The following is a 25,130-nucleotide window of genomic DNA, read 5'->3' on the forward strand; positions in this document are numbered from 1 at the left end:
AGCAGTAATTTTAGTTTTTGTAAAAGCGCAGAATGGGACATAGTGAAGAATAATAAGAGGTTCCAAAGATATTTGCAGTACAGCATATTCAGTAGTTACCCCACTTGCATAATAATTCACTCAAAGAAACAGCAAGTGTTATAATTTAGGTGTTTTGGACTTTATAGCTGTTTTAGGAGTTAGTGCTTTCAGAAAATTATACAATGAGAAGTGAAAGCAAAAATGAACCAAGAATTAATTTATGATTTTGTTGTTTAACTAAAATAATGACCACTTTTATCCTAGCTTCTGAAAGTGATTCAAATATATTAAAATACTTTGTAAATTCTTTAACTTTACCCGATTTGTTATGCTTAACAAAAATTGGTTCTCCATTAGTAAGCTTGATCTTCACAAGGCAGCATGTGGCTAGAACTGATCTATGCCAGTCTTCATTGAGGTACAGTCTGAATTCACATGATGTGCTTACTCCTACGTGGTTTTTCTCCAAGGCTGTTCTGCATTAAGGTAACACCTTTTTCTGTAAAAAAAACGCAAAGTCAGAAATTAATTCTGGATTCATCCTCTCTTCTTTATTTTTCATTCAGTCTCTTTCTCTATTCATCCCAATCTCACTCACTTTTCCATTGATTCATTCTACCCTTCCTTTCTTTGACAACTTATTCTACTCCCTTGGTACAGTCAGATAGGGTGAGAAAGTAATACAGCAGGGAATCAAGTCTTAAGCTCAAGTCGTCCATGCCAAAGAAAGTGCCATCTAAGCTAGTCCCGTTTGCCTGTGTTTAGCCCGGGGGTCGGCAACCCGCGGCTCCGGAGCCGCATGTGGCTCTTTTACGTCTGTGCTGCGGCTCCCTGTTGCTTTGGGAAATAATTGGTTGTGGCGACCCTTTTCCTGGCACATCCGAACCGACTCACAATTAGATAGCCTACGGGGGTTTGCGAGCACAGAGCTTTGGAGCCTCTGCGCCATGGGGGGCAGGTTGAGGGAGGCTTAAAAGTGAGGCTGAAGATTTCGAATAAAGTTTTTTCCTTCGACTGCAGTTACCGACTCCGTGTCGTAATTTTAGCGCTGCGTGTAGCACACCGCTACATGGTCAGTATTTAATTAAAATGTATTTTATGTTAGTTTGTTAGTTTTTGAAATGTAAATCTAAATTTGAAGATTATGGTGATCTTGTACAATCTAAATAAGACTTTGTGGCGACCCATTTCCTGACACATCCGAACCGGCTCACAATTAGCCAGCGTTCAGGCTAAGGGAGATAGCCTACGGGGGTTTGTGAGTACGTGTCTTTTGCAGCATCCGCGCCCATGGGGGGCGGGTTGAGGGAGGCTTAAAAGCAAGGCTGTTTAGTTCGAATAAAGCTATCTTTGACTGCAGTTTACTGACTGCGTGTAGCACACCGCTACAACGTGTTTTTATCGCTGGCTGTCCAGAGGGGAGGTGCTGAAACGCTTTGTCGCGTGTCTGGAAGAAGTGAAAACTTTCCTGGGCAGCAAAGGGCTCACCTTTCCTGAGCTGGAACAGCCAGAGTGGCTGGAAAAGCTACACTTCATGGTAGACATAACAGCGCACCTGAACACGCTGAACACAGCTCTTCAACGGGGTAAGGACGTACAGCCCTGCACATGTTGGAGGATGTTTTGGCATTCGAGCGCAAGTTGACGTTGCTTGCCAGAGATTTACAGAAAGGCACATTGTCTCACTTCCCCAATTTGAGAGAGTTCAAAAAAGGTCACGACATGATAAATTCGGAGTATTTACATTGGGCAATCATCGCAATGCAAACATCGTTTGGGAAACGCTTCTGTGAGTTCAGAGAGGAAAAAAACACATTATCCTTCCTGGTCACTCCCCTAAGCATCGATCCATCCCTACTGAATACGACTGCATTGTCAGGTGTGAGTCAACCTGAACAAGGATGATAAATATTTTAATTGCCTATTATTTTACGTATATTCATATGCTTTCATTGTTCAGTGAAATAGTCCTTTTATTTTTCAGGTTGACAGCTGGCTGACGTTATTTTTGGTTTGCTGCTGGCGGCAAATTTAAGTTTGGCGTTTTTCATAAATACAAGAAGGACTCAAATAGACGTTGAGTATTTTACTTAAAAGTAACCTTCAACCCAACGTCTTTTTTTCGGAGGTCAACATGTTTTTGTTGCATGCAGAAATGTAATTTCGTTTTCTCTGCAGGAGTTCATCAATTTCATAAATGCAACACATTATAGTTTGTTTATACATAGCATAAAGGCAAAACAAAACGTTGTATGCAGTGTTATTTCATTTTAAATGTCAAACGGGTTTTGCGGCTCCCAGTGTTTTCTTTTCTGTGGGAAACGGGTCCAAGTGGCTCTTTCAGTGGTAAAGGTTGCTGACCCCTGGTTTAGCCCATACCTCTCGAAAAATCTCCTAACCATGTACTTATCCAAATGCCTTTTAAATGTTGCCATTCTACCTGTCTCAGCCACTTCCTCTGGCAGCTCATTCCATTCAGAATCCACTCTTTGCATAAGGTCCCTCTGGTTCCTTTTAAATTGTTTACTGCTAATTTGATCATTTAAATTGAGAAACTATTGATGAAAATTGTACCTGCTGCCATGCAAGTGCCAGGCAAAGACCATTTCCAACAGGAGAGGCTCTAACCTTCATGTTCAGTGGCATCCCCATCACTGAATCCCCTACTGCCAACATCTTGCAGGTTACCATTGACATAAAACTGAACTGGTCTAGCCATATAAACACCATGGCCACCAGAGCAGGTCAAACGCTAGGATTCCTGTGGCATGGAACTCATCTCCTGGACTCCCCAAAGCCTGTTCACTATTTACTAGGCTCAGGTCAGGAGTGTAATGGAATACTCACCACTTACCTGGGTGAGTACCGCTCCATCAACATTCAAGAGGTTTGTCACCATCCAGTACAAGGCAGCCAACTTGACTGGTACCTCTTCCACAAGCATCTAATCCCTCCACCATCAACAAACAATTGCAGCCATCTGTACTATCTACAAGATGCACTACAACAACACACCAAAGTTCCTGAGGCAGCACCTTCCAGACCCACGACCACCTAGGACGAGAACAGCAGATACCTGGGAACACCACCACTCAGAAATCCCCCTCCAAGTCACTCACCATCCTGACTCGGAAACATATCGCTGTTCCTTCATTGTCACTGAGTCAAAATCATGGAATTCCCTCCCTAACGGCACTGTGGGTGTACCTACACCTCAGGGACTGGAGCAGTTCAAGAAGGCAGCTCATTGCGGCCTTCTCAAGGACAACTAGGGATGGACAATAAATGAATAAATTTAAAAAATGTATATATTTTCAATTTACTTGCATGTTCGATTTTTCCAAATATTTAACGTGCTGACTAATGCCTTTCTACACCAATTTTGTTATTAATTTGCTGGTTCTCTTTCACAATTTTCTATACAATTTTTGATGATATTATTTACTTAATTTCAATCAGGCACTATTGAGTTGTTCTTGATTATGTTCTTTTCCACATCCTATGCTTATTGACATCATCAATAATTTTCTTCGTTCAATCAGTTTGCTCTAACTTTGAAATATGGAAAAATAATGAGACGCTAAAGAAAGTGCAAAAAAATTACTTTCTTTATACATACAGCTTTGAGAATAACTTCTTTAAAATGCATGTTAATCCATTCAGGGGTTTGTAATGGTCCTATCGACTGCACACTATCCCACAAATAAAAATGTATGATTTGAAACTGAAGTCTTTCATAGCTTCAGTCGTGGCAGACCCTATCTCACACTTTCTAATTTGAAGTAACTGGCTGTATTGGCCCTGTACTGCTTCCGAACAGTCCGTGTTACATTCTGAGATGAATGGAGATCTTTCACCCAGAAAAGAGAATTTGGAAGGGTGAACTAGTCGAGGTCTTTAAACTTATTGATCAGGTGGATAGAACAGATACAGTGAAAATGTTTCAGCTTGTTGGAGAGAACAGAAATACAAGATACAAGTAGAACTGGGATAAGCATTGACACATGAACATTGTTGCAGAGTAGTATAGTATTGAATGGAATGGAAACATCAGTATTGAAATACTGGGGCTAACAGGCTGATTATCTGCAATATTCTTTACAATAAAACATAGAAAAGTACAGCACGGAACAGGCCATTCAGCCCACAATGCTGTGTCAAAAGAGCTAAAAAGCAAATCAAAAACTGCCAAACACTAATCCCTCCTACCTACACCATGTCCATATCCCTCCATTTTCCTCACATCCATGTGCCTATCCAAACGTCTCTTTAGTATGTTAGCCTGTACCACCATACCAGGCAGTGCATTTCTGGCATCCATGGCTCTGAGTAAAAAAAAATCACCCATCACATCCTTCTTAAACCTACATCCTCTCACCTCCAATGCATGCCCTCTGGTATTAGACATTTCAATCCTGGGAAATAGATGCTCCATCCACTCTACCTATGCCTCTCATAGTCTTGCAAACCTCTATCAGATCTCCACTCAAACTCCGATGCTCCAGAGAAAATAAGCCGTTTATCCAGCTTCTCATGATAACACCTGCCCTCTAAACCAGGCAGCATCCTGGTAATCCTCTCTAAAGCCTTACCATCCTTCCTATAGTGGAGTGACCAGACTGTTAGTAGTATATTGTAATGTCCTTTTCTTCAAAACAAAATTTTTTCTTTGAAAAACCTTCCTTTTACCAGGATTTTTTTAAGGATATATCTTAGAACTGCACCAATTTGCCACATTTTGAAATGACTTAGATAGTAATATGGAAATCACTATATCCAAGTTTGCCAATGATGTTTCGATCGGTTGAATTGCAGATGGAGGGATTAAATTACAAAGATGTATTAAAGGTTGAAAAATTAGGCAAAATTGCATTAAATGAATTCCTGCACAGTTAAATATGAGGTCATCCCATTTAAAACTAAAGGAACAAAACAGAATCCTTTCTAAACAGTGAACAATTAGAAGCAGTTGAGGTTCAAAAAGACTTGGGACCTCTGTACATGAAATGTTAAAACATCATGGACACCACTGCTGGAAATAACTAAAAGGGCTAATGAAATAATCAATTGGTTTATGGAGATAGAAGTTATGCCATAACAATACTGGAGAAGATGGAGTTGTCCTTGTAGCAAAGAATGTTGAATGGAGAATTGATAGAGTTGAATTGGATTAGACAGACTTGAGGGAGGGAAGCTTTTCCCATCCATAGATTGTTCAAGGACCAGGGGATACCATTTTAAATCTTTAGTTAAAGGATACAAGAGAAATCTGAGGAAAGGAGTTTCTTTCTGCACAAATGACTACCTTCTTCATTGTAACAATTAGATGATTCTGTATAAAAACAATAGTTAAAACATATCTATTTTGGGTATCACATTTCAGAAAGGATAAATTGAAGGTGAACTAAAATGGTACCTGGACTCTAAGGGTTCACTTGAGACACTGAAAAAACCATGAGCATATTCCATTGAATTTCAGTTAAAAATAATGTTGATGTGTTTTCATTAAGGGCAACCTAATAGATTCTATGACACTTGTTCCGCTGTGTCCAAAGTCTGGAACAAGGGAGCCTAGTCTAAATAGAGGAATATTTCAATAAAAATTAGGAACACTTTCTACATTGTAAAAATTTGGAATCCTCCTCCACAAATGGCAATTGATCCAAGGTCAAGTGCTAAATTTAAGCCTGATTTTTGATAGCCAAAGATATTAAGAAATTAAGAGGATATAGCGTTAGACTGAGATCAAACTGAACATGCTAAGAAGGCAAAATAGTCTACACCTGTTCATGTATTTATACATTACAGATTATTACTGTTTGTCTTCAGGGTCTTTGATGAATCAATGCTCTATGAACTATGCCCACTCTTTCCAAATACTTTGTTTGGATGCTATCAGATGTTATGTCAATGTAATGGTGAGAGGGGAGATGGGAAAAGCTTTGGATGTGCAGAGGAGTAGAATATGTGGCAAAAGTGACAGAAAGAATTTTCAGTTATGAGATGTGATAAGTTTAGAAAAGACTCACTGCATTTGTTTTTTTTACTGCCAACAGTGTATTCTTTTATGTCAAATGGCACATGATGTCTGAATGAATTTACCCAACCAAGGAAATGGAGACATACCCTTAACTAAAGAGAGCCAATAGAGTAGGTTGTTAGAATTTCTATTGAGGAACTAAAATTAAAATAAGGAGAACCTTTCTGTATTTCGTAGAATTCCAGTCACGGGGAATGGAGTTATAGTGAATTGATATCCAACTGAAACTTTTTTAACAAAATAAAAAAATATTTATATCCTGTTAAGATCAACAAAGGCACATTACTCACAATGTTAGCAATGCAATCCTAGTTATGAGACAATTTATATAGCATGTATGGTTTATGTCTCTGAAAGTGCCTCTACCAGGGTTAATCTTAACATACGGCTAAAATAAAGGGTATATTAATTCTCTTTTGTATTCCCCCCACCCCAGCCTGCTGGTATTTTGCTTTCATATTAATTGCCAACATCTCATATTTTGTGGTGGGGGGGCATCAAACGTGAGCCTGACGTTAATATTTGAGATCCATGCATATACACTTTTCAATGGATATTATGGGGTACTGTTCAAGTCTTTGGTACCTTGAGCAATGGTAGAAACACTAAAGCTAAGTGAGCTGATACACTACAAATTGGTGATTAAAACCTGAATAATTTTATCGGGCTGTATAGCTCAAGACATATAGCTATGGTATGCACTCAGCAGCCACTTGTGAATGTAAATATCTAATCAGCCAATCGTGTAGCAACTCAATGCATAAAGGCATGCAGACATAGTCAAAAGGCAGAATGGGGAAGAAATATGATCTAAATGACTTTGAGAGTGAAATAATTGTTGGTGCCAGACAGGATAGTTTGAGTAACTAAGAAACTTTGCTAGAAGATTGCAAAGATTTAGCATGTCAATGAAACTTTAGTAATCTGCTATAGATGTATCGGGGAGAGTTTACTGACTGGCTGCATTTTCCCCTTACCCCACTTTCCATGGAGATCACTCCTTATGCGACTCCCTTGTCCATTCGTCCCTCCCCACCAATCTCTCTCCTGGCACGTATCTTTGCAAGCAGAACAAGTGCTACACCTGCCCCTACACCTCCTCTCTCATTACCATTCAGGGCCCCAAATAGTCCTTCCAGGTGAGGCAGAACTTCACCTGAGAGTCTGCTAGGGTCATCTACTGTATCTAGTGCTCCTGGTGTGGCTTCCTGTACATCGATGAGACCCAACATAGATTGGGAGACTACTTTGCCAAGCACCTTCGCTCCATCTGCCACAAAGAGCAGGATATTTCAATGGCCACCCATTTCTAATCTACTTCCCATTCCCATCCTGACATGTCAATCCATGGCCTTCTCTATTGCCAGGATGAGGCCACATTCCAGTTGGAGGAGCAACACCTTATACTCTGTCTCAGTAGTCTCCAACCTGATAGGGCATGAACATCAATTTTTTGACCTTCCGGTAATTGCCCTCCACCTCCTCTCCTTCACTATTCCCCATTTGTATTTCCCCCTTACATCTTTTCTCCTTACCTGCCTATTGTTTCCCCCTCCTTCCCTTTCTTTCATGGTTTCTAACCTCTCCTATCAGATTCCCTCTTTTCCTCTTTCACCAATCAACTTCCCAGCTCTTTACCTCACCCACCCCCCTCCCTTGGTTTCACCTATCACCTGGCACCTTGTAGTTCTTCCTCCCCTCCCCCCACCTTCTTGCTCTGAATTCTCCCCTTCCTCTTGAGTCTAAAGAAGGTGTCTTGGCCCAAAACATCAACTGCTTACTCTTCTCCACAGAGACTATCTGGCCTGCTGAGTTCATCCTGCATTTTGTGGTGCTCTAGTTGCATCATGTCCTGGTATGAAAACACCAATGCTCTTGAACAGAAAAGCCAACAAAAAGTAGTGGATATAGCCCAGTCCATCACAGGTAAAGCTGTCCTCATGATTGACCTCATCTTCAAGGAGCATTATCAGAGGAAAGCAATTCTACAACTCATGTTCTCAATATTTATTGCTTTTGTATTTATTATTATTATTATTATTATTATTATTTTGATTGCACAACTTCTTGCCTTTTGCATGTAGGTTGTTTGTCCATCTTTGTTTGTGTGTGGTTTTCATTGGCTCTGCTGTGTCTCTTTGAATTTACTGTGAATGGCCACAAGAAACTGAATCTCAGGGTAGAATATGGTGACATGTATGTACTTTGATAATAAAATATACTTTGAACTTTGAACTTTATTGCCGAAATGGCTGATCTCCTGGGATTTGCATGCACAACAGTCTCTAGGGTTTACAGAGAATGGTACAAAAAAATCCAATGAGTGGCAGTTTTGTGGGTGAAATCTCCCTCTTAATGAGAGGTCTGAGAAGAATGACCAGACTAGTTCAAGTTGACAGGAAGGCAACATCATCTCAAATACCATGCATTATAACAACGGTGTACAGAAGAGCATCTCTGAATGCACAACATGTTCGGCCTTGAAGTGGATAGGCTACTGCAGTAGAAGACTGCAAACATCCACACAGTGGCCACTTTATTAAGTACAGGAGGTACCTCCTGTACCTAATAAAGAGGCCACTGTTTGTATCTGGTATATGGCTATGATCATTTGTAAGAGCATGCTGATGGTGAATGCCTATCTTTATTTAGAGTAAGCAGGAACCTACCATTGACAGTAACTTTGCAAGAACACTTCACCTTCCCAAGAGAGTTCTCAGCAACAATGGTATACTCATCGGCGTCATCCATTTCTGTACTTGGAATTGTCAGTGTACAGACACCATTTGAGGATGTGTACCAATACTTGAGGTTCTCAGAGATATGGACCTTGCCTTTATACCAGGTAATGCTTGGCCGAGGATTACCACTAATGGCACAACTCATGGTGCAATCATTGCCACGGTGAACAGTGTGGTCCTTCAGTGGGGTAATGAACACAGGGGCATGAGTCCAATCTTTCTCCTGATATTCCTTACGTTGAAGGCTGAAACGTTCTAGCAGAGGAAAGAGGAAGAATGTCAAGAAAGTATTTGCGGTTGAATAAAATCTCATCACTTGAGGATATGGCAAAGTACATCACTTTGAAGGGTAGTCACTGTTGCAAATGGCAGTGCAGCTAATTACCACACATACAGCTAATAAAATGAATGACCAATGTATTTACTGATTTTGACGTTAGGGATGATTATTGCCTGCTTTCCTATTGGAGTAGTGTCACAACCATCAAGAAAAAGTGGTGGAGACATGTTAGCTCACACAATTTAAAAAGTATTTGGTATACATGGTGCTTAATGACTAACATGGACACTGAACAGAAGGATTTGTTTCTGTGCAGTATGACTCTTTTAACAGGATGCAAACTGCCTGAAATATGGTCGAACAGATACATGTGATTACAATAATTTTTCTGGCAATGATACACTCTTGGTAGTCCAACAGAGTATGATTTACTCAATTGCTGTTGCATTCACAGCCACAAATTACTAATGATGTCAAGGTGGACTCCTAATACGTATGGTCAAAGAAAAATGCTTGCTTCTTGATAAGCACATTAGGCAATAGTTTTGCTTCAGTTTGTGAAAGAAAACCCTGAATGTCTCCTGCCTCCCAGTGTCTTCCTGCCCTAGAAACAACTTGTAAATCATTGTCAGAATCTCTTCATACATCTCCCCATAGATTATGCATCACATAAAATATAGACAGGGTCAAACAGTAGTCTCTACTGTGTCTAGTTGGGTTAATGAACCTCTTAGTAATGAAACATGCAATACGTTCTGGACACTCTTTCCCCAAAATACTAGTTCTCATTGCCCCGGGTAATATTAAACTTACATTTTCTATAAACAGACCTATTTTGTATTTTGCTCCATGACATAGAAACATTTGTCAAATATACAAGTTGAAGAGAAGCAAATCAAATGTTGGAACGTTAGCTGAGGTAACATTCTCCGTATTGAACTTGTCTCAATTTGTGCCCTGCTACTAATTTCTCTCTTGGATTACTGTCATCTCAACATTTCAACATGAATACTGACTATTCCATCTCTCCAGTTAATCTGTTAATATTTGTAACATTTTTTCTCTTGTAAATTTAGTAAGGTGAGATTAAGCTCTTATTTTGACAGTTGCCACAGTTGAACTTTTTTATTAGATATATATCTGCGGGGAACTCAGAAAAAAAGCTTAGAATAGTTAAAATGAAATTGTGATTGTCTATTTGATTATAATAATAAGGAACTTTGTGTATTCCTTTAAAAATGTTTTTCTGTGAATAGGATAAATGATAATAGGATAATTTAACCATAAACTCACTGATCCTTTAAAATAGCATGATTCTTTTTCTGAGCCCATGTGTATAAAAGTCAATTCTCATTCTTTTTTAACCTTCTTCAACTAAAGTACCAAAAACTGAAACACTGCATATGACACCACTATGGAATTTCTCTAGACATGCACAGTGGAATAGTCTACGTATCTAAGCTATTCAGTGGCACAAAGGGCATACCTTTGTCCCTAGCAAGGTACCATGGCTCCTTCAAATCCAGTGGGTCACTGTCTCCAATATCATTCCGAGCAATTACCCTGAAGAAGTACTTCCTGCCAGGAAGCAGACCAGTCACAGTGAACTTATTACCAAATACACGGTCTGTTACAGTGTACCAGGTTGCAGTGCTGGCATCTCGCTTCATTATCACATACTGCACGCGACCATCCTCTATATTATCTGGAGTGTGGTCCCAAGTGAGTGTCACTGTGTTTGGAACTTCCTCAACCAGGTGTAAGTTGGTAGGTGGGCGTGGAAAATCTGAAAAGAAAGCAAATTGCCATTTATTTTTTTAAAAGTTTACAATTATTCGGGAATGTATTACTGCAAAAAGGACATACAAATATTGTCAATTAGCCAAACATTTGAAGGAAAGCTGATCGATCGATGTTATAACTAATTAATTGATTAATCCTGAAACAGGACAATAAACCATAGAACACCGATCATTCTCAAAGGTATAGCTCACTGATAGAGTCATAATTTCTTCACGGGTTAGTTTAGAATATTACTCTGCTTGAAAAAGTACTTAATCTGAGCTCTGCACTTTTGCACTATGGGACACAGTTCCTCTTATGGTTAAGACATTAAACATATGCCATACACCTATTTTTAGGAATATAGAAGAATATTATTCATCATTCATCAAGAAACAAGGGAGCTTTCACTATGACCTGTCCCATCTCTTAAACAAAATCAACAAATACAAATTAATTAAGTTATTAGCTCTAGCCACAAATAACAATGTATCAGGATGTGTTTGACCAATGAGGGCTCAATTTATCACCTACAGAGTTAATTGTTATCCACAGAGACAAATTAATCCATAAATTGAATGCTTTATGAAGTGAACAACACACATACAATGGTGGAGGAACCCAAGGGGTCAGACAGCATCTATGGAGAGAAATAAACAGTCAATGTTTCAGGCTGAGACTTCATCAAGACTGGAAAGGAAGAGGGAAGAAGCCAGACTGAGAAGGTGGAGGGAGAAGAAGGAGTACAAGCTGATGGGTGATAGGTGAGGGGGAAAGGAGGAGGTGAGAAGCTGGGAGGTGATTGGTGGGAAAGTTAAATGGCTGAAGCGAAAGGATCTGATCGCAGTAGACTATGGAGAAAGAGAAGGAGGAGAGGCACCAGAGAAAGGAGATGGGCAGGTAAGGAGAAGAGAAGGAGTAAAATGTGAGTCTGCATGGGGAATGGGGAAAAAAAGAGGGGAGGGGGAGAAATTGCCGAATGAGGAATTGATGTTCATGCCATCAGGTTGGAGGCTACCCAGACGTAATAAGAAATATTTCTCCTCCAATTTGACAGTGGCCTCATCATGGCAATAGAGGAGGCCATGGACCGACATATCAGAATGGGAATGGAGTGTGGAATTAAAATGATTGGCCATTGGGAAATCCCACCTGCTGTAGACAGAACAAAAGTACTCAACAAAGAAGTCTTCCAATTTACGTTGGGTCTCTTTGGTGTAAAGGAGGCCACAACGGTAGCACTGGACACATTAGATGATCCCGACAGACTCACAGGTGAGTCTTGAAGCTCAGTTTGGGACTCTGAATGGTGGTGAGGGAAGAAGTGGAGGGGCAGGTGTGGCACTTGTGCCATTTACAGGGATATGTGCCAAGAAGGAGATTAGTGGGGAAGGACATAGATTAGGAGACCACTTTGATGGGCGTCTTCACTCCTTCTGCAACAAGCAGGATTTCCCGGTGGCCAGCCATTTTAATTTGAAAAGGAGAATAAAACTGCTTTGAAAGGAAAAATAAAGCTTCACTTGCATGAAACCCTGCAACATCTGGTGAACCTGTGACCTCTGTGTCAGAGGCCTACATCAGAACAGCTTCTTAGAGGGTGAACCCTCACAAGACATCAAACCTTGATTGTGTACCTGGTAGTATTTAATATTTCAGTAGTATTTGACTAATGTTGTATACATGTTTTTTAATTGAGCATTCATTACGAATTATATGTAACAATAAGTGAATTGCATTCATCAAGACACTAACACCTGATATGTGTGCAGTTCACTTTAAAGTAAGACTGAAGTACACAACTTATCTCCCGAATCTCCTGTTTATTTTTCAATTAGTTTTTATGTTTCGGAGAAGGGCTCGGAAAACCCGTACCTATCACTGGCGGTGGTGTTCAAGGACATGTTCAATCTTTCACTGCTGCGGTCAGAGGTTCACACCTGCTTCAAAAGGGTGACAATTATACCAGTGTCCAAGAAGAGCAGGGTGAGCTGCCTCAATGACTGCTGCCCAGTGATACTGACGTCTACTATGATGAAGTGCTTTGAGAGGTTGGTCATGGTCATGGCATGGTTGGTCATGCTTAAGATGGCTGCAATTTGCCTTTTGCCACAATAGGTCTACAGTAGATGCAATCTCATTGGCTCTCCACTCGGTCTTGGATTACCAGAAAAATAGCAGTTCCTATATCAGGCTGCTGTTTATTGATTACAGCTCAGCATTCCTCATACCCTCAATTCTAATCAACCAGCTCCAAAACCTGGGCCCCTGTACTTCCCTCTGAAACTAGATCCTTGACTTCCTCAGCAGGAGATCACAGTCTATGCAGATTAAAAATAACATCTCCACCTCACTGGCAGTCAACACAGGCTCACCTCAGGGATGTGTGCTTAACCCCCTACTCTACTCTGTCTACACCCACAATTGTGTGGCTAGGCACAGCTCAATGCCATCTATAAATTTGCCTACGACATTACTATTGTTGGCAGAGTTTCAGGTGGTGATCAGAACATTTACAGGAGCGAGTTAGATCAACAAGTTGAGTGGTGTCACAGCATCAACTGTGCAGTCAGCATCAATAAGACCATAGAATTCATTATGGACTTCAGGAACGGGACGTTGAGGGAACACACACTAGTCCTCATCGAGGGAGCAGCAGAGGAAAGAGTGAGCAGTTTCAAGTTCTTGCATGTCAATATCTCTGAGGATCTATCCTGAGCTCAACATGTTGATGCAATTACAAAGAAAACAGAACAGTGGTTATATTTCATTAGGGGTTTGAGGAAAATTGGTATGTCAACAAAGAAACTCACAAAACTCTACAGATGTACTGTGCAGAGCATTCTAACTGGTCACATCACCGTTTGGTGTGGAAGGCCACTGCACTGGAAATAGCTGCAGAAAGCTCTTCCCACTCTATCACCAGCCTTCCCAGCATTCAGGACACCTTCAAAAAGGCAATGCCTTATAATGGCGGAATCCATCATTAAGGACCCCCATCACCCAGGACATGGCCTCTTCTCATTGCTGCCATCAAAGAGGAGGTATAGGACCCTAAAGACACTCAGTCAACATTTCAGGAACAGCTTCTACCCCTTCGCCATCAGATTTCTGAATGACCAATGAACCCATGAACACTACCTCACTATTTTTTCCCTTTCTTTTTGCACTACTTATTTATTTTAATTTTCTCTTTTTATATATACTCATTGTACTTCATAATTTTACTATTATGTTTTGCAAAATAGATAACAATAAAATTATAAATTACAATAAGAAATATATAAACATGAAATTTCACAATGTATGCTGGTGCTATTAAATGTGACTGTTTCTGATTTTGAATGTGATAGGTATAGATGGTTATGGTCAAGGTGCAGATCGATGGGACTAGGCAGAATAATAGTTTGGCATAGACTAGGTGGGCTGTAGGGCCTGTTTCTGTGTGCTCTATGACAGATAATGGTAGGGCCCTGGAGACTGCTGTAGAACGACTAGACCTGGAAGTATTTTGTGCATAGTTTCCTGAAAGTGGTCACACAGGTGACAAGGGTGATGAAGAAGACAATTAGCATGCGTAACTTCCCCATTTAAGGAACTGAGTAAACTGGTGAATTGGTTGATTTAAAAAAAGATTAGTTTTGTTTGTGATATTGAAATATTGAAACATGCACTGAAATGGTTCACTTCTATCAAATGAAATCAGTGAGGCCAGCGCACAGGTATCGCCACACTTCCGTCACCAGCATGGTATGTCCACAACTCACTAACCCTAACCACATGTCCTTGGAATGTGGGAGGAAACCAGAGCACCTGAGGGAATCCTACACAGTCACATGGAGAATGTGACAATTCCTTACAGGAAGCAGCAGTAATTGAACACCGATCGGTGATCACTGGCACTGTGCTACGGTGCCTCCCTCACTCTGCTACCATCATATCCCTGAATAGGTCACATGCACTAAGGTACAGTTGAAAACTTGTCTTGCACACCATTCATACAGATGAATTCACTACAGTGGTGCACTGAGGTAAAAAATAGCAGTGCAGAATGAAGTGTTACAATGGCAGAGAAAGAGCAGTGCAGTCAAACAATAAACTGCAAGATCATGATGAGGAAGATTGTGAGGTCAAGAACCCATCTTATCACAAAATGGAACTGTTCAACTGTCGTAGACGGGGGATAGAAGCTGTTCTTAACCCTGGTGGTACACACATTCAGGCTTTTGTATCTTCTGCCCAATGGGAACGAGGGAGAACAGAGAATATTTGAGGTGGGTGGGGTCTTTGATTATGCTAGCTGCTTTACTGAGGCAGCAAGAGGTTAGAAAGAGTCCATAGAAGACAGGCCCGTTTCCAAGTTGAACTGTGTGCCCAACTCTGCCGTTTCAATAATTGCAGAGTTTGGGAATTGGGATGTCATGTTACTGATGTACAAGTCCACGCTTGGACTATGCTTGGAGCTCTGTGCACAGTTCTAGTTGTCTAGCTATAGGAAGGATGTAACTAACTGGAAAGGATGCCGGAAAGATTCATGAGGATGTTACCAGGACAGGAGGGCTTGAGTTATGATGAGAGACTGGATAGACTGCACCTTATTTTTCTAAAGAGTGTAGGAAGCTAAAGGGTGACCTTACAGGGGGATATAAAATTAGGAGGACTAAAGATAAGATGGATGCTCACAGTCCTTTTCTCAGAGTAGGGTCATTGAAAACTAGAGGACATAGATTTGGAAGAGTTTAAAGATTTGAAAGAGACCTAAGGGGCAACATTTTCACTCAGAGCATGGTGAGGATACAGAACAAGCTGCCAGTGCGTATAGGTACATTGTTTAAAAGACATTTGTACAAGTATTTGGATAAAAAATAACTTAGAGTGATATGGACCAAATACAGGCAATTAGGACCAACTCAGAAAGACTTGAGCTCGGAGAGGCATCTTGATCAGCATGCAGGAGTTGGGCTACAGGCCTGCCTCTGAGTTGTGTTTGAGAGTTGTTATTAATGTGAGGAATTCACCTGTAGGAGAGTCTGGGTTACTGATGGAGAGCTTAAAGTCGGTGAAAGGAGGCAAGTTGGTGAAAAAATGAGGACATCAACTATGGAGAGTGTAAGACCCCTCATTACCGACAGTGTGAAGAACTCAGATGCTGATCAAATTGCACAGAGCTGTTGTGGAGCCTTAAATATGGAAGGTATTTACTGATAAGGATATACTATTATTCAATATAAGTAAAAACTGAAATGCAACTACATATTGATGAGGTGTGCGTTGACTTGAGAGTGACCTGGCAAATGTGAGCTTGATACTGCAGTACCAGATGTGGCATTATTTGTTAGTATACCTGCAACTCGAATTCTAATATCATGGGACTTTTCTCCGTAGTCATTTTTCAGCATGATCTTGTATATTCCTGAATCTGATCTCTGGGCACTCGAAATCAAAAACTGCGACATATTCGGTCCTTTTGTAATTGCCTCCCTGCCTTTGGTGGGAGATCCGTCTTTCAGCCAGATCACATTTGGTGAAGGTGAGCCCTGCAACAAAAAGCAATAAAATTAGATGAGGCATTCCATTGATTTATTGTTGCTGCTGTGTCATACTTTCTCAAAATCTAACACAAATGTCTGTATATTTCAGAATAGAGCAGAAGAGACTATTTATTCAGTCATTGATTCAAGCTGTAATGTGTTTGAAAAGATTCCACCAGTCCTTTGTAGAGGGGTACAATTAAGCTGACTACAAGCTGTATCTTTTAGGGTATCAGCCAAAGTGCTTTGTGTACTGCTGAATCAAACAGAAATTCTGCTCCAACCGAGATCCATCCCCACCACCCCAGGAAATTGGGCATAGTGTTTGATGCACCATCAATAACTCTCGGAGACTGGAAGTGAACGATAGGCTTTTATTAGCAGGAAAAAGGGAGCATGACATCTCTGAGACTGAGGGAGGAGCAGTGCCCCAATCGCCTTTATACAGCGGTCTGTGGGAGGAGCCACAGGAGCAGTCAGCAGAAGGGCGTGTCCAGACAGGTATACATAGTTCACCACAGTGTTTATGTGGCCTGCTCAACATTGTCAACCAATTGTAACTTGGGCCTCAATGTTGACAATGTTAGCAGGAAGAAAATACTGACGTTATTTTGCTTAACTTTCCAGTGAACTCAACGAATTCTATGGAGAAAGCACTGATGAATTTATTCCCTGGAAAGTTTGGGTCTCAAAAACTTACAGAATGGCAAGAGCCACTGCTGTAACATGAGTTTTGCACCAGTTCTGAATTCAAATACTCATTTCCTCAATCAATTCAAGGCTGTGTTGATGCAGTAAAGGCTCAGATAAATTTCATCACTAGTTTCCTCTTTTGCCAAGATGTGCCTCCCAAGGTATGGGGAGACCATTCATGAAACTAATTCTGGAGGGCAGAGTGGTGGGATACACATGTGTGTGATTAAGGTTGTGGATTGCAACCAGGCATCACCTCTCAGCTTTAGGATATCATTGGGGATGCTGCCTGCTCCTAATGTCTTGTTATTTATCATTTGGGATATCGCTTTCTCTATTTCAGGGATGACAACAAAGCCAACCTTAAAAGACAGTTGAGGGATAAACTCTAATGCCCTCAGGGTGAGGCCAGAGTCAAGATGAAGAAGTCTTCCAAGTGTTTCTTCCAGTGATCCTGATTCTCCTAAATGTCTGATGGGCTCATCATCCCCTTTTCTGGTTCTCAGCAGGATAGGGCCATGGGCCATAGCTAGGCTGTCTAGCACCCAGACATGTCACAGATGTCAGTGAGTTGGTGAATCTCCTCTGTTCTCTCCATATTACCATCTGAAATATACTGTATAGCTCAGCTTTTCTGCTGGATCACTGACTCAGCAGGGACCAGGAACATTGTTAGGCTTACAGCCAACTTCAATGAGTACTGTAACAATTAAAATGTAGAAAAATAAAGTGCAATATTGACCCATTTAAATGGTGTGCTCAGTACATACAAAGGAGGCAAGGCAGATCTGCTTGATATTTGCCAATTGGCCAATGTTTCCTTTTAACTGTTAAGCTCTGTGTGAGTACCAAGTTGACAATGAAATGAGAATGAGGCCAGTAGTGCTGCAGGAGAATTATTCCTTGTCTTCAGGTCTATATTACTGCATCTTATCTAGGATAGACAAGTTAAAGTAAAATCTTATTTCTTTATTGAGATTCACCTTTCAAGGAATATTAACTGACACTATAGTTTTGCCTCTGGTAGCTGAATGATTTGAAACTCTTGACTTACCGAGAAGCCCACGTTAATGCACAATGCCGCACCTGCACGGACCACCATGCTGTTTGGCATTCTGGCATCCAGAAATCTGGGAGAAGCTAGAAGTAAAAAATATGTCACAGAGAGGATTTCTATCACAAATCAATGTCACACAGAGTCATAGGACCAAATAGAGGTTCATGCCTCCCTTTTGGCGAGTTACTATACTCTGATAGTTCTTAGTTCAGTCAATAATCAAAGTGGTCATTTGAAAAAAAAAGAACCTAGGCACATAAAACACTAAAAAACATCTCTCTTACAGTTTGGAGGTTTAAATCTGACCAATGCAGCAACAGCAATAGATCACATGCTATAGAATCCACTGTGGCTTAGTGATAGATTACTATTGTTAAAATTGCATAAGATATCATTAATAACTTTGATGACTGCCTAGAAAGAATTAATCAAAAATCACCCCTTTAAAGCCATACATAAAGAAAATGATAATGCTTGATTGTCAAAGCTCATGTGAACTGCCATCTCAAATCACTGCATGACTAATGTTGCACCGTACTTTTCAACCATAATCCTTAGGAAATTGCGTCAGACTCTTAGCATTTCTTGAAAAGCTAACTCAAATTGAAGTTCATATTCTGTATAAGAACTTGTTCTGGAAAGCATGTAAGGAAAAATCTAATAAGGGTGAAAAAGTAGTTTTAACACAAAACCTAATTTAGGAAACAGGCAGGATCAAAACTCACTCTCCAGTCTGTGCCTGGGAGAGGCCTAGATAAACATTAGTAGCCTCAGGCAGGGTACTGCTAACTCTTGTGGGTGGCTGGCTATTCTTTCACTACGTTGTGCCTGATTATCATGAATAAAGGGCATCATCATAGTCGCTGGTGAGATTGAGAGACTTCTGCACTTCAGTAGGCATCATTAAGACTGGATGCTCAAAACATTCTTATTTAGTTATAAATTTATAGAGTCTCACACTATTGTTTTAACTTTTCATTTTGAAATTGACATTAATATTCTAAATATTAATATAAATATCCTAAAACAAACTTCTGGGAAACATGCAAAGCAAAATTTAATAAGGGTGATAAAATACAAAGTACATTCAACACAAAATCTAAGATTGGGAATAGGTAAAATGCAAGACTTCTTCTCCAGTTTTTGCTTAGAGCCATATACCTCTAAGAAATAGTTTTTTCAGCAAAGTTAAATAAATAAATATATTTTTTACCTGGTGGTGGCATGGCATATATACCCTTGTTAAGTTCGGTAGGTTCTCCCACACCTCCTTCATTTACTGCTCTGATTCTGAAGAAATATTTGCCTCGCTCCTGCAGGCCTCCCACTGTGTAATTTGTGCTGGTAATGGGGATCTTACTGCACTTTGTCCATTCTTTAGCATTATCAGCTCTCATTTCCAAGATATATCCCTGAGGCTCATCACCCAACTCTGGTTTATCCCAGGTTAGGGAGATGCTTGAGTTGGTAGAGTCTGTCACCTTAATATCCTTCACCTTTCCCGGAGCCCCTAAGTGACAAAGTCAAAATTATTATCGATTGTTAGTCTGCATCAACTCAACATGAAAGCATTCAATTCACAACAAAATGATTTCCATATTAGCATTGTTCAGGTGCACTGAAAAACCTGTTACTCTCACAATTACTATTATTCTGAAGCATTACACCTTTGAAATCTCTGTAATAATGAGTTGTAATTTGAGGGAGGCCGAAGCCTGATTTATGCTTTCTGGCTGGGAATCCATCATGAAGTGCTTGCAAGGCAATGGGCCTGGTATTGTAATGACATACATTTACACTAGCAACACACACAAAATGCTGGAGGAGCTCAGCAGGTCAGGCAGCCTCTAGAGAAGTGAATAAACAGTTGATGATTCTGCTTGACAGGAGAGGAGAGTGGACCATGGGTGAAAGGGAAGAAGGAAAGGCACCGGGAAAGATGATAGGCAGGTGAAGAGATGAGAGGCCAGAGTGGGGAATAGAAGAAGGAGGGAGAAGGAGGGGAAAAAATTACAGGAAGGGAAAACCAATTCTCATGCTACCAGGTTGGAGGCAACCAAGATGGGACATGAAGTGTTGCTCCTCCACCCTGAGAGTGGCCTCACTGTGGCAAAAGAGGAGGTCATGGTCAGACACGTTGGCACAGGAATGAAGATAGGAATTAAAATGGTTACACATTTACATTACTCTGCACGACCATGAAGACTTACTGATTAACGTGAGGAAACTGCACAACCTGTATTTATTGTATTTAGGATCTGATATCAAGTGATGTTTAGTAATGGTGGCGATGCATTGCCCAGTCCAGATACACGTAAAGATTCTCCTCCCTGAGCCAGACTGATTTTTAATTCTCATTGTATATTTTACTTTGATTTAAAATTAAAATCAGCCAAACATCTGAGCAATCACATTCGCTGATGACACAAAAGTGGTGAGGTTCATCACCATCAGTGATGATGGACTATAGAGAGGAGGTGGAAGACCTCGAAGCTTGGCACCATCAAATAACCTTTTCCTCAATAAGAGAAAAGAGATAGTTAAGGACTTTTGGAGAACTTGGATTCATTCCACTCTTTACATCAGCAGCACAGCAGTAGAAACTAGAATCTGTTTCAAACTCCTGGGAGTGAATGTCTATCACAACATCTCATTGTCCCAGAACACATGCTGCACAATCAAGAAAGCTCACCTATGCCTCTACATTGTGAGGAGGCTAAAGAGAGCTGGACTATGCAAATCAATACTCAACAACCTTCTCAGATGTGCAGCAGAGAGCATCTTAACATGTTGCATCACTGCACGGTGTGGAAATTGTACTGTAGCAGACAGGAAGGCTTTAGAATGGGTAGTCAAAATTGCCCAATATATCACCAGGACCAGCCAACCTACTATCAAGGACATATTTACAGAAAGGTGCCAGAAAGAAGCCAACCATATCATGAAGGATCCCAACCACTGTTTGTCCCACTCTCATCAGTAATATCCATGCCTGTACCGCCAGACTCAAAAACAGTTACATCATGCCACACACTAACCCACTCCTCCACACGTCCCAGCACCACTACGTTGTCATTTCCAGTCAGTCACTTTATGTAGCAACACCTCTACACCTAGCATAATTGGATGCACTTATCATCAATCTGTGCATATAAGCAATCGTATGTATTTATATCTATGGATTGGTGAACTCACATGGGTCCCAGCAATGCCTGCCTATTTGTCAGCTATGTGTAACAGTCTACGTTCCAAGCCTACACTGGTGACATTCCTGTACTTTTCCTATGCTGCATCAATGACTACATTGGTACTGCTTCCTGCACCCGTGCCTTCAACTTCCACCCTGCACTCAAATTCCCTTGGTCCATTTCTGGCACCTCCTTTCCTTTTCTCGATTTCACTGTCTCTATCCGAAGACAGCCCATCCACCGCTGTCTAATACAAACTCCTGGACTCTCACAGCTACCTGGACTATACCTCGTCCCACCCTACAACCTGTAAAAACGCCATCTCCTTCTCTCATTCCTCCATCTCCTCCTCTTCTCACAGGATGAGTCTTTTCATTCTAGACCGAAGGAGATGTCCTCCTTTTACAAAGAAAGGGGCTTCTCTTACTCCAGCATTAACACTGCCCTTAACTGCATTGCTTCCATTTCACGCACATCTGCCCTCACCACATCCTCCTGCCACCCTACCAGGGATAGGGTTCCTTTTGTCCTCACCCACCACCACACCACCATCCGTGGCCAGCACATAATTCTCCAAAACTTCTGCCACCTTCAACGGAATCCCGAGCCCATCTACCCCTCCCCCACCCCACTTTTTGCCTTCCACAGGGATCGCACCCTAAGCAACTCCCTTGTCCATTCATCCCTCTCCACTCATCTCCCTCCTCACACTTATCCTTGTAAGTGGAACAAGTGGGACACCAGCCACTACATCTCCTCCCTCACTACCATCCAGGGCCCTAAACAGTTCTTCCAGGTGAGGCAACACTTCACCTGTGAGTCTGTTGGGGTCACTTACAGTGTTCGGTGCTCCCAGTGCGGCCTCTTGAACATCAGTGGGACCCGACATAGATCGGGTGACATAGATAGTCACTTTGCTGACTATCTATGCTCCATCCGCCAGAACAAGTGGGATCTCCCAGTAGCCACCCATTTTAATTCTGCTTCCCATTCCGATATGTCCATTCACTGCCTCCTCCACTGTCGTGATAAGGCCATACTTAGGGTGGAGGAACAACAGCTTATATTCCATTTAGGTAGCCTCCAATCTGATGGTAGGAACATCGATTTCTCAAACTTCTGGTAATGGCACCTATCCCCCACCCCTCCTTCTACATTTCCCATCCCCTTTTCCCTCTCTCACCTCACCTTATCAATCAACTTCCCAGCTCTCTACTTCATCCCTCCCCCTCCAGGTTTCACCTATCACCTCGTGGTTCTCTCTCCCCTCCCCCCACCTTTTAAACCTACTCCTCAGCTTTTTCTCTCCAGTCCTGCCAGAGGGTTTCGGCCTGAAACGTTGACTGTACTTTTTCCATTGACGCTGCCTGGCCTGCTGAATTCCTCCAGCATTTTGCACGTGTTGCTATTTATATCTATTGTGTTTTTTTAAATTATTCTCTTTTATACTCGCATACTGAAAATGATATTAAGCAACCTTGAATCTTGGTTTTGAAATATCCATTAGTTTGAATCCATGTTGGAGTTCAGTTAGTTGAAAACAATTTGCTTAAAACCAAGGGTATTGTAATGTTTTGAATATTGGGTTGGATCATTATCACAGGGGCCTAAATAATTTCCATGCAAGTTTAAGAATTTGAATTTAGCTTAAAAAATCTGGAGGTAATTTAGAAAGTTATCAGATGCTGAAACTTTTGTACTGTTTGCAAAACTTCACTGGTTGCTTGACACCAAGTATAGAAGTGATTTAAGACAGGCTATGTAAACAAGATAAGGTTCTTATTACTCACGGATGGGGTCTTTGGCCACCACTGAGTTGGATGCAGTGCTGGGCTGACCAACTCCAGCACGGTTAATTGCTGTAACACGGAACTCATACTCCATATCCTCCAGCAATCCATCAGCAGTGAACTTGGTGTCTGGATGTGAAATATATATAGTTTTACTGGGAAGGATGTAGGGATTTAGAGACAGTGCTTCCAAGTCACAGCCAAGAGGTTCTACAAAGTCTTTTTTCCCAACTTCAGTATCAGTAGAATAGTTCAGTCACTCACCTCAAAACAGGGGTCATAACTTGTATATTTCAAATCAATTTGAAAAATTTAATCTTACAAAATACCTCATCACCTCAATTTGAGCATCAAGTCATGTGGAACTATGCAATAAAGCTGTCCACACATCAGTGGAGAGTGCTCCTGGGGTCCTCACAATGAGAGTTAGGTTCCATTGTAGATTTGGAGTACAGCTTGCACAATATTCAGGGGATCTTGTGCTCTGTTATCACATGTAACATGCAGCAGAGCCTTGTCACCGAAAGAACACAGCCCCTGAGTGCAGCTGACCAGCAGGACAAGGAGGAAATGGATGACAATAGATGATAGCAAATAAAGTTAGTGCTGGTAACTTCAGAAATTAACCTGCCACTCACTCGCAAATGTACATTCCCTTACCTAACATCACCAGATATCGTTTTCCCGTAAATTTGAAACGTCAAATTACCACAATCCCACATCAATAAAAGGCAACTTTAAATGGAAATCACATGATGTTTTCTATCAATTTTATTACAATTTACCCGTATCTCCACTAGCTAAACAACTTTCACATCACTTACGTCTGGGAATGACTGAATGACTCTACAGCAGTTTACGAACATCAAAGTAGGGTTTTAAATTCTTTTAATCACTGTTCAGGTTTAACTTGTTGATCCAGCAATGAGTCTGACTGCTGGGATCTGAATGAAATCCTGCCAAATTTAGAGGAGTTGAGCTAATCTGATTAACAGTCTCACAAGAGCTGGCACACCACGTATCATTCACTCGGATGGTGAACTATGCATAAAGCCTTGCAACTGATGATGCACTACAGTTTGTTGATAAAGGATTTCCAGTCCTCCCATGGCTATTGAGCTCATCATGGCTTGGACATTCTGTCCCGAGGTAATATAGTGGTTAGCATAATGCTATTACAGTGCCAGAGACCCAGGTTCAATTCCTTCACTGTCCTTATGGAGTTTGTTCAGTATGGGATTCCTCTAGATGCTCACATCCAAAGATGTACAGGTTAGTATGTTAATTGGTCACATGCATGTACTTGGGCAGCACAGGCTCATTGGGCCTTGGGGCCTGTTATCATGCTGTATCTTTGTGGTGAACTACATATACCTGTCTGGACACGCCCCTCTGCTGACTGCACCTGTGGCTCCTCCCACAGACCCCTGTATAAAGGCAATTGGAGTCACTGCTCCTCCCTCAGTCTCCAGGATGTTGTGTGGTGGTCTCTTGCTGCTGACAGTGCTTTCTTCCAGCTAATAAAAGCCTATCTCTTGCCTCACGTCTCCAAGAGTTATTGATGGTGCATCAATCTTTGAATAAAATTTAAACAATAGATGTGTCTCTTTGCAATTTGCTGTTGTTGATGTCCATTACAAATACCCTTCTCCATTAAACAGGAGGGAATACTACTGTGTTTACACATGCATGATTGAAATAGCTAATGTGGTTGAGTAGTAGTAAATGCGTGAGAGATATGTAAGTATTGGAACAGCAGCATGTGAAGTAGAGATATAGTATACGAGAGTATTGGAAATAGCCTATGTACCATATGTTAGAGAACTGTAAAGAAATATTGTAAAAGCATAATACTAGAGGTGATAGAAATCTGAATAAAAACAGAAAATGGTCGGGATGTCAAGGCATGCTGCTTAAATTTTGGCTTTCAAGCAGGTATATGCACCATGTGACTATGTGCATGTATGTGTTTGTGTTTCCTGCATTTGTCTGTCTACCTGTCTGCCT

General features: G+C 41.0%; 1 protein-coding gene across 1 annotated transcript in view; it reads right to left on the minus strand.

Moving 5' to 3' along the window:
* Positions 1-217: 217 nt before the first annotated feature.
* Positions 218-25,130, minus strand: part of LOC132396397 (immunoglobulin superfamily member 22-like) — a 57,016-nt gene continuing 32,103 nt past the window's right edge. The window contains exons 16-22 of the mRNA XM_059973926.1: positions 23,124-23,252; positions 19,359-19,655; positions 18,143-18,228; positions 16,209-16,401; positions 10,569-10,868; positions 8,731-9,057; positions 218-520 (exon numbers count right to left, since the gene is read on the minus strand). Of these exons, the coding sequence (XP_059829909.1) occupies positions 453-520; positions 8,731-9,057; positions 10,569-10,868; positions 16,209-16,401; positions 18,143-18,228; positions 19,359-19,655; positions 23,124-23,252 (1,400 nt within the window). The 3' untranslated portion in view covers positions 218-452. The remainder of the gene's footprint in view (positions 521-8,730; positions 9,058-10,568; positions 10,869-16,208; positions 16,402-18,142; positions 18,229-19,358; positions 19,656-23,123; positions 23,253-25,130) is intronic.

Source organism: Hypanus sabinus, chromosome 7, assembly GCF_030144855.1.
Source record: "Hypanus sabinus isolate sHypSab1 chromosome 7, sHypSab1.hap1, whole genome shotgun sequence".
Taxonomy (NCBI): domain Eukaryota; kingdom Metazoa; phylum Chordata; class Chondrichthyes; order Myliobatiformes; family Dasyatidae; genus Hypanus; species Hypanus sabinus.